At 38.2% G+C, this 10,792-nt stretch overlaps 1 protein-coding gene across 1 annotated transcript; it reads right to left on the bottom strand.

Annotated features, from left to right (window-relative positions):
- Positions 1-1,151: 1,151 nt before the first annotated feature.
- LOC113783071 (3-oxoacyl-[acyl-carrier-protein] synthase I, chloroplastic-like) lies at positions 1,152-10,113 on the bottom strand. Its single transcript, XM_027329095.1, has 7 exons — positions 9,505-10,113; positions 7,949-8,380; positions 6,592-6,765; positions 2,296-2,409; positions 1,992-2,093; positions 1,787-1,853; positions 1,152-1,600 (listed from the first exon to the last, which is right to left on the bottom strand). The coding sequence occupies exons 1-7, from the start codon at positions 9,970-9,972 to the stop codon at positions 1,533-1,535; spliced, it is 1,425 nt and encodes a 474-aa protein (XP_027184896.1). The 5' UTR covers positions 9,973-10,113; the 3' UTR covers positions 1,152-1,532.
- Between the last annotated feature and the right edge of the window lie 679 nt (positions 10,114-10,792).

Genomic DNA, 10,792 nt, shown 5'->3' on the forward strand with positions numbered 1-10,792 from the left:
GTGTTATTTGAGTTAGTTCGTGCTACTTGTTTGCTTGCTTGCTTGATTTCTTGGCCTCACTAAGCGTTAGCTCACCCCAAGTTGTTTTCATTAACAGGTTTGGAAGTGGAAGTTGGTGATTCTAGACTAACGGCTTTTGGTGGAATCTAGTATATCTCTTGTATATTATGGGAGACATTTGAAGTGTAAATTTTGTTATACTTGGATATTTTGGATTGTAATTATAAATGGTAGCCTTGAGAATTTTGGATTTGTATATTCGAAATATTTCTTTATTATAAGTCAATGGTTGACTTGTGGTTCTTTATTAAGCTTGAATGAATGCGTGAATCTTGATGAGAGTTGGACAGGCGCCTCGCTGATACCCTAAGTTTTGCCCTAGGGAGAAGTGGAGGTGTCACAAATTTACTGTAAAATTTGTAAAAAAACTTTTGTGTATTAAAGAAAAATTTTGTATTTTTATTTTTTTTTCTTTTCTCTCCTTTTCATCCTTCCCACACCACTCCTACCACTCTTCCTCCCTCTCTCCCTCCCCAGTGCCAGCCGCCGCCACTTCACCCTCCCTTTTTTTTTCCTCTCTCTCTCTCCCCCCTTCTCTCTTACCCCTTCTCCTCCCTCCCTCCTCTCCTCTCCCCTCCCCTCCCCCCTCCTAAATCCAGTCATGTGACCACAGCTCATTAGGGAAGGGGAGAGGCGGAGTGATGGAGGGGGGGAAAGAAGGGATAGTGGGGGAAAGGGGAGAAGGAGCGGAGAGAAGAGGAGGAGAAAGAGAAATAGTTGCATGACTAGAGCTTGTTAGAAAAGGGGAGGGGACGGAGTGAGGGAGAGTGGAAAAAAGGGGTAGCAAGGAAAAGGAGAGGAGAAGAGGAGAGCAGAGGAGGAGGGAGGTTAGGAGGAGGAGAGAGGGAGAGAGAAGATAAGTTTTGAGGTGCCAACTAGCAGCGATGGGCTGACGTACAGGAGGATGGAGAAGAAGAAGGAAATGAAGAAAAAACTTTGCATGTTTTGAATATTTTGGTGTGTTTATTTTTAAAAAGTTTGGGTGTTTTCAAAGGTTCCCGCAAACAAAATTGTAAAAAGAAAACTTGTCAATTGAAAACAGGGCAACAAACAAGGCTCCCAAGCAGAGTCTTCGGCATTGCCAGACCATGAAGCACACAAATGAAACATGTTTGCTTTCATCTTTACCCACACGAATTGGTAGCATGAGTCTGTTCGCACCTTCCCTCTGTTTTCGCTTCAGGGAACGGGAGTGACGGAAAAAAGAGGATTCTTAAACTAAGATGTCAGATCAAAGTCCTCGAACTAAGTGCACAGCATCGCTTACTACTACATAGTTCAAAACTGATTACACCTCAAAACTAACCTCCCGCAGAAGTTTATATCCATCTACTGATAAATGAAGTCTTAACTCTTAACTAATTAACTCAAAATCATTACATGTTGGGAATTGCTTGACATTCTCCAGCAAGGGAAAAATGGAACTTCGATGAGCAAGATTGCATTTGCAACAAGATTACAAATGAGATGATTTAGGGCTTGAATGCTGAAAAGGCAACCACAGAGTTATGTCCACCAAATCCAAATGAATTTGAAATGGCTGCAAGTGAAGAGATATGAATTTGTTAACTCACGAGCAAAGAAACAAGTTCATTATGGTGTTCTTTTTTTTTTGGTCTTTTGTTTTGGTGGGGGGGGGGGGGGGGTCGTTATCATGAAGTGTTATTTGTTACATTGTTAAAAAAGAAAAGACAAAGTTGAAATGCGAAATACACAAGTATCTTACCAACATTGACTTCATGCTGCTGCTTTGTGTTTGGTACTGTATCAAACTCAACTGCAGGCTCTGGATTCTGCATAGGAGTTTTAGTGTATTTAAAACATTCCATACTACTATAACATTTAACTGCAAAATTATGAATAAGTATAATAAAAGAGCAATATAATCTACTATAGAAAAACATAATTGAACAAAAACTGAGAGAACATACGAATTGATTGATAGTAGGATGAACCCAGCCAGTTGTGATAGCTTTCACCGTTGCAATAGCTTCTAAGCCACCAGCGGCACCAAGGCAGTGCCCTATCATTGACTGTAGTTAAATGGAAAAAGGTCAGAAGCATGTACTGTACCAATTTACTGTAGTAAGCAACCATGTTGCATGGGGCTAGGAGCCAATATGTTGTGCTTAAATCTGGGAATAAGCAACTATAGTGGATCACACAAGAAAAATTTGTGCGAGGAATAGGGTTGTCTCTATGCCTGTGCGTGTGTGAGAGAGAGAGAGAGAGCACCTTAGTTGCATTCATTTTGATCCCTGAAGTGTTCTTGAAAACCTTCTTAATAGCATTCACCTCAGCTAGGTCACCAACGACGGTGGAAGTAGCATGAGCATTGATGTAGTTGACCTGGAAATGAAGATTCATAAACTTAACTTAATCTCAATATTCACAAATTAAGCAAAATTAGATCTTCCAGGCATGATAAAACCATATTTAATCTGTAACTAGTATAGAAATGGAACTTGCACCAGCAATAAGATTTGGAGAAAAGTAGGACCCTGACTTCACAATTTCAATCTCAATTCAGCAATACATGGAGGTTTTCATTTAATCAATTTATTGTTATCTGCTCGATATCATAGTTAAAGCATCCCAAAGATGGAAAACAATTGTATTAGCAAGAACACCCATGTTCGCTTGACTAAACTGGGATCAATTAATCTATCTCCTGAGTAATCAATGGAAGTGATATGCAGTTTCTATGTCCTGTCAAGTCACGACTACTATGATATAGGAGTTTACATAAGCACCAATAACTAAAATATAGACCAACCTAGTCTTTTTCTCATGTCTGGACACAGAAAACATAGAGCAACTAGATGCAGGCAATATCTTGAGTAAGCCATCCTCATTAGCTGTTGGAGAGGAGTAAAAAGATGCTGAACTAATACTATTCGGATGATAGCAGGCAAACATGATGAAACACAATGAAGCGAGAAAAATCAATAATGCTGTGGTTCATGACCAAATTTATGCTTTTAGGTACAAGCAAAGAACAGCCAATTTAGCTCAAAACCCTCGAGTTGAGAGAACTTTATAAGATTACTTTTTTCTGTATGTCAAAACCAGAACTAAATACAAAATAAAACCTAATTTTTTACAAATTCACTCTAAACTAGGGTTCTAATCTAACTAAAAACAATTGTAACTACTCATCCTGATCCCTAGAGTCCCAATTGATCTTAGTTCATTACCAATTAACTTCTATTGTAATCCTATGTGTCAGATTGTATACATCTTATGAATACAAACATGCAGCTTTCAATATTTGAAAGTATATTTGAAGCACATTTAGGTTCTTAGAAAGGATACCTTGTAAAAGCTACAGACAAAAAATGACAAAATTCTGTGAATCTACCATTATATAATAATAGAATAGATTTTCTTAGCTACTTATTGGTCTTAGTTCCAGCATCTTTGTTAAAGTGCCAAAAAAATTAAGCATGGTCAGCTCCTGGCATTCAAGAAGGAAAAATTCTTTGAGACGGACACAATACCTGCTGTCGATCTATCAAACCCTTTTCTATGGTGTGGAGGAAAAATGCACTGCCAGAAAATCTTAAAATGAAAAGTTCAAAAAAATGGTTGACTGATTGTCAAACCTGACCAAGTTCCCTTCAATGTTCATTGGTTTATATTCAGGAAAGTGCATTGGAGATCAAAACCTCAAGAAAATCCTATGTTAAGCATCAAATTTGTTCTGACTGACCCTTGCTCTACAGATTTGACTGCAAAACTCATGCAAAAACTCAAAGTCAAGACAAAGCATAGATTTTATTTCCCCTTCAGTTTTTCCAAACGTAGAAGCAGAGTATCTTCAATCTTTCCGTTAGCAGATTGCATCTTGAGGTAAAGTTAAGGCAGTTTCGAACAAAAGTGCTCGAACTTAAGTTAAACTGCATTAGATGGAAGATGCAGCTAAGCAGGGTCCATTATAAGAATGAGCAGGGCAAAAGAACAAGAAGCAAAACAATAAAGAACATGAGTAAGGAACCAAATGCTACTTTGAACAAAAAGTCATGGATGGTGAACTATAGCAGAACCCTGTTTGGGACCTAAGCTTTTACCAAGTTTGTTTTTTTTTTTGTCAAACTTTTACCAAGTTTGTTAGCTACTAGTTTTTTAACAACTTTAGCTACAGGAACCCAAAAAAACTTATCAAATTTTGTAACCTACACACTTCAAAATATCTAATACACAAAAAACTTCCTCTTTTCTTCTTCTTTCTCCGCCACCCCGATCCACCACACCTTCATCGCCGGCCACCACCTCCGCCGCTGCTTCCGGAGCCGGTCACCTATTCCGGTGCCGGCCTTCCTTTTTTTTTTTTTTTTCCTTTCTCACTCTCCCTCTCCTACCCTCCCCCTCCCCTTTGACCGATCGGTTGGTGCTCCCCTCTCTTTTCTTTTTTCTTTTTTTTCCTCTCCCTCCCCTCCCCCTCCCCTCCCCGGCCACCCTCCCCCTTCCCCTGGCTGCGATCTGGTCGTTGACTAGAGACCAAGACTCCTGTCCTAACCACTGGACAAAAGGGACCAAAAAGCCAAGCCAGTAAGAGCTCTCCTCTCCGAGCTGTACCGGATTTCCCCCCTCCTCACGAAATTCCCCCAAGTAGCCTTTCCTTGACATCTCATTTCTGGGTCAGTCATCATTTCTGTGATCTGGTCACACAACCAGATTGGGCAAAGGGGGAGGGGGAAGGGGAGAAGAGTAGGAAAGGGGAGGAGAGGGGGAGAGGGAGATGGAGAAGAGGGGGAGAGAAAAAGCAAAAAAAAAAAAGAAAAGAAAAAACCATGGCTGCAAGTTCTCTGGCATCAGGAGGGAGAGGGGGAGGGTGAAGGGGAGTAGAGGGGGAGAGGGGAGCAGAGAGGGAGAGGGAGAGGGAGAAGAGGGGAAAAGAAAAAGAAAAAAAAATTTTGGACCATGGCTGCTGGTTCTTCAACGTCGGAGGTAGAGGTGGCAGGGGAGGGAAGGGGGAGGGGGAAGGAAGAAGAAAAGAATAAGGAAAGAAAAGAAAAAGGAAAGAAAGAAAAAGAAAGAGAAAGAGAAAAAGAAAAGGAAAAAAAGTTTTTCATCTTAAAAAATTTTTCCAAAAACTTCTACAGTGTACTACAGTAAAGTTTTAGATAAACTTCCAAAAAACTCAGGTGTCAAACGGGGCCCAAGTCTTTTAGTCAACTCAGTAACATCAGGTAACCAATATAGACCTAGGGATTACATGACTTGCTCTACTTCCTGAAAAAATATGCCCAAGAAAAGAGGCTGGTAGCACAAATAGGTTAGAAGATTACCAGCTCCTAAATTATTTCCAAACAGAACATCAATTGACAAATGCCACCACTGTGTATTAAAGAGGAAACCCCAAGCAATAACCTCACAAATAGTCAGCAAGATATGAAGAGAAACCTCTAATTGGACTCCTTATTGCCCTTTATACTAATTCGAGCAAACCAATCACTATTAAATCAAGCGAAATAAACGAGATCAGCATCTTATATCTCCCACCCCATACATTTTGACTAGTAAAGATCTTCACAAGCATTTCAATGACATCCCAAGTAAGATATCATCACTTCTAAATAATCACGAACATAGATTTTGCAGTTAGCTTCCTGTACCTAAAACGAAATAAGCGCAACCCCAATTGATCTGAAAAGAACTCCAGAACCCAAGATGGTGCCCAAGTATTAGGGAGAAGGCATATAATATTCGTTTGTGGGTGCAGTTTGACATTACTATCCAATGTATTCTCTTCAGTTTTCAACATTAAAAAGAAATCGTAAAAAGTTGGACTAAAAGATTCTAATAAAGAGCAGCTAACAAACTCTTAAGTCCAACGACACCATCTAGAAAGGACATGGACTTCCTTAGATTACATTCAAGTTAGGGCAATGGAGCTCTTTGATATTAATGCTCGAGTCGAACCCTTGGGAACTGCCTGAATCTTGAACCAGAATGGGCAGCATTTGTGGGATTTGACATCTCTGGAACAAAAACTCCAAAAAAATGGATGGTCCACCAATTTGGCCTTAATCCGCCTTATGATGCCAAAGAGAAAAATTGGTGAGATCGTGTCCTGTTTTTCGTATCATATTTATATTTTTAAGGTAATAATGGTAGTGAAAAAATAGCTTTTCTAAAAAGCTCATAGAGCCGTTACTCAGGAAAGAGAAGTCACTTGTCAAACAAATATTGTCTCTCTCTTCCTGGGAACAGTATAAAAGTCAGTTTCTCAAAGTAAAGCATTAAAATCTCCTACTAAAATTTGTAGCCACCATCTTCAAACCTTTTCTTGCACTATGACTAAAGCAATGATGCTTTTTGAGTATCTAGAGAAATACCCCAGGGACAGTTAAAAAATTTTCAGCAGATCAACAAAAGTACATTAGATTCATTGTTGTGTGAAGACTTATGAGTTAACTGGAATAGGAAAGGATAGAAAACAGCAGAACAAGGAAAACGTATGGCATGGTTTAATGGCAATAATATTTGAAAATGTTGCAATATAATATTTGTTTTTCAGTTATGTACCTCCTCAGGAGAAACACCAGCATCTTCAAGGCTACTTTGGATGCATGATGATACCCCCAGTCCATCAGATCGTGGATCAGTCATGTGATAAGCATCACAGTTTACAGCACCACCCAAGTACTCAGCAATTATAGGTGCATCCCGTTTCATTGCATGTTCCAAACTTTCCATCACCTGCCAAGATGTGAAAATCTCTCAGAGAAGTTGACATGTACTAACCTAATTCCAGAATCCTCATAGCAAGAACATTTGAATGCTCAAAAGAAGAAAAATACAGTTAAAAAAAAAAATTTAAAAGTGAAAGATTAGGAAAGAAGTACATCAAAAAAAAGGAAGTCCTTGTCGAAAAATCTTCAAAGTACAGAAACAATAAGAAGTTTCTTAGCATGATAATACAAGATGTGTTCTTAAATGCTCCAGAAGCAACAATCTAAAGAAGTAAAGAAAAAATCACAGTCGGTAGCACAAAGACATATGTTTTAATTTCAAAAAGTCTTCACCTTGCTGTGACTCTAAATTAGCAACCACTCTGGAGTCACCCAGCCTCTCAGTTGGATTAAACAAAAATGACATTCCATAAGAAACACTACATCAGCCAAGGTGATTTTCAGAATTAACTCTCAACATTACAAATTTCCATTACATCAGTCAAGGTCATTTTTTTTACACCAAATCTATAATTGCATACTATAAGTTTACATACTATGTTCCATCACATGATCAAAAGAAATTCACCTATTTACTCTATAGTTTCACAAACTAACCTAACTAATACCACCAAAACAGTTTGGCACTATGAATAAAAAGATTGATATCTGTTGAGGAAAACTATATAACAAACTAAATAGATAGAAACTGATCTTTCACATTTAATATCAGTTCCATTCAACACCAAAATAATTAATAAACTTTTAGTCTATCAGGGCTTTGCAAGAAAATCAGAATGGGAATTGACATCCCAGCTTCTAGCATTATAAATTGAACCCATGACCATTTACTTCATTCTACTAATAAAATAACTCTAACAAGAACTTAGAAATTCCAGAAAATCAAAGTTGTACAGACATCTTAATAGACTTAGTTGGAAAATCTTAGAATTGTAGACTTCTTAATTGACTTAGTTGGAAAATTAGAAAACTAACTGTTTATGATGTGGCATGCAATTTCAGTGCTTTTTTTTGGGAAAAAAAATAGCTTAAACAAAAACACAAAAAGAAAAATGGCAAATCTGAGTTATGCTCTAACTTATAGATCAATGCAAAAAACTGGTCATATATCCTTGATTAGACAGTATACAGAAAAAGAAAAATGCTACTAATTACATTTACACTACAAGCAATAGGGGATGCATACTTACCAAGACTCCAGCACCTTCACCCATAACAAAACCATCTCGGGCTTTGTCCCAAGGTCTAGAGGCAGTTTTTGGATCGTCATTTCTCTGAGATAGAGCTCTACATGCAACGAAACCTCCCAATCCAATAGGAATAATGGCAGCTTCAGTTCCACCAGCAATCATCATATCAGCCTCACCTCTGCGGATGTGATTGGCAGCCGCATAGAAGCAATAATTTGAGGTAGCACAAGCAGTTGAAATTGAGTAGTTTGGTCCCATAAAACCCAGATCAATGGCAAGCAAGGCAGACCCCATATTTGTTATGGCATAAGGTATGAAAAAGGGAGTAATTTTCCGGTAACCTTTCTCTATTAGGGCCTGAACTCCATCGGAGAACACTGTAAGACCACCCATCCCTGTTCCAACAAGAACACCAGCTCGCTCCTTGTCAATCTGTATTCATAGCAGAAGTAGAATAAATTAGGGAGATGGAATAAACAAACAAATAGGACCAGCAGTATTGTTTTATGCTACATTACGAATTTGAATAAACAATGACCTTCCACCAACAATTCGAAGAGGAAGAAGAATGGCAAGTCTCAGCTGAAACACTTGTAATATTAACTTTTCACAGTGAAAGAGAAGATCAACTTTCAACCCAATTCTGGTATATTCTTCAATAAATTACATTTGCACCTTTTCCTCTATAGTTGCATTTGAAATGCCACGAACACTCTTCTTGATTTCAATTCACAACAATATTGATGCAGATCCAGTAGAGAAAACAGGAAAGAGATTAATAGATCACTACTTGCAAAGATACTTGGCAGGCTGTACTCAATTTTCTAACATTTGCAACATGTGAATGGGAACCCGCATATCAAAATCTAATTCAAACCTACTATTTGCATTTCAACGTCCTCTAGAGCACACCAGGACCAAACGTATTTGAGCTAAAAGCATGTATCTTAACCATTTCAAATTGTTGAAAAGAAAGGCAATTAAAAAACAAAAAACTTTTTAAGAACTGCTGACCATAAGCAATTAAGAAGCAAACTTTTTAATCCAACACTCAACATAATGTTTTAACCAGGTAACCTTACACTTTAGATAGCACTCTTGAAACCAAATCAAGTCAACATTGTGGCCAAAGAGCATCGCATTTATCAAAACTAACAAAATGGTTAAACATAAAGATCAATTGAAACAATACGGACACTGAAACAAGTTCCAAAATGCAGCATTCATACCCAGCTCAAAAATAACAATAAACCAAAGAAAGAATGTTCCAATCCAAGAACAAAGACAACGAACTTCTTCAAGACATACCGATGGTGCTTAAATTTCAGAGTACCAACTAGAACAGAAAATTTTACTAGAATCAACTAATTAACTTACCTTTTATTCAGTAAATTAAGAGAAAGTTCGTTAAACTTGAATAAACCAACGAAAAAACAACTATAAAATTCAGCGCAACTGAAGGAATAAAAGCTAATCAATTAGAATAAATCATAAAATGCACTAATTACTCAAGAAAACGGATGATAATCTTAGAATTGAACTAGTATAGACCCAACCTTGCCGATTCTATCAGGGGCGAGATCGGCATTTTCTAGAGCCTTTTTCCCAGCAACAATGCAGTACCTCAAGCAATCATCAAGCCTCCTATCATTCTTCCCATCTATATATCCTTCAGATTTGAATCCCCTTATCTGCCCACCAAATCTCGTCGGAAATTTGGACGCATCAAACCTATCAATGGCCGTAATGCCACTCTCTCCTGCGAGCAATTTCTCGTAATACGCGTCCACATCATTACCAAAGACGGAAACCAATCCCATCCCAGTAATGACAACCCGCTTCTTGGGGTCTTTTTCCCGCTTGGGAGCTGAAACGGTGGAAGCGGAGGCAGAGGCGGAGACGAATGGGAGCCTTCTGGAAACAGAGGCGGGTGGTTTTCGGGTGATTGAGAGGAAATGTGAGGTGGGTTTTCGAAGAGGGTCCAGTGGAGATGGTCGGAGAGGAGGGGTTTGAATAGTCTGCATGGTGGATGACGGTGGCAGACGGCCGAGGACGAAGAGGGCGGGCGGGGGTGGTGTTGGCGTTGTTTCGATGAAAACGATGCAGATTGCTGGGCAGAGCACCGATGAATTCAATGTTTATTGCCACTTTGCTAGTTAGTGGTTTTATGCTGTGTCTTTTGTCATGCGTTAGTATATGTTTTTTAACGTGTGTGAGTGTGTGTGGAAGTCAATAAAAACGTGGCAGGGAAAAAGAGTTATTTCACTTATTTGCAAAAGTTTAGGAATCTTGTGTGTGGTGTAGACAAGGTAGGATTTACCAATGGGAGCAAGGGAAAATGGTTGTAGGTGGAAAAGTTTAGAACTTCGGGCAATTAGGCTAGAAGTTTTCGAACTTGGGCAATTAGGTTATGGTTGTTTTATGATTTCTGAAAAAGGGTTTTATATATATATATATATATATATATATATATAAAATTGAATGAGTTCTGCTGAAGTATTTTTGACTTTTTTTATTTATAGTTTTACACTTTGCCCAAACTATGGCATAAGTCAACATTTCCTAAACTAAACGTCTTAATTACAAAATGAAGGACTAATACCCTTAAATGGGGTAGTATTTGAACACAATTTACCTTTTTAATTTTTTGAGAAAACTCAGAATGCTGTAACATCCCATTGTTTTACTGCTGTGTGCATTCCTGCATCAGACTTTTGTTATCAGCGCGATAGGTTTTTTAAAAAACAAAGAGGTTGTGAGTTTAATTGATTGTAATTGGTCATGCTGTTTATTCATAGAAGGCATGATGATCATTAAAAGAAATGAATATATCTACATATATAC

Source organism: Coffea eugenioides, chromosome 9 (genome assembly GCF_003713205.1).
Source record: "Coffea eugenioides isolate CCC68of chromosome 9, Ceug_1.0, whole genome shotgun sequence".
Classification (NCBI taxonomy): Eukaryota; Viridiplantae; Streptophyta; class Magnoliopsida; order Gentianales; family Rubiaceae; genus Coffea; species Coffea eugenioides.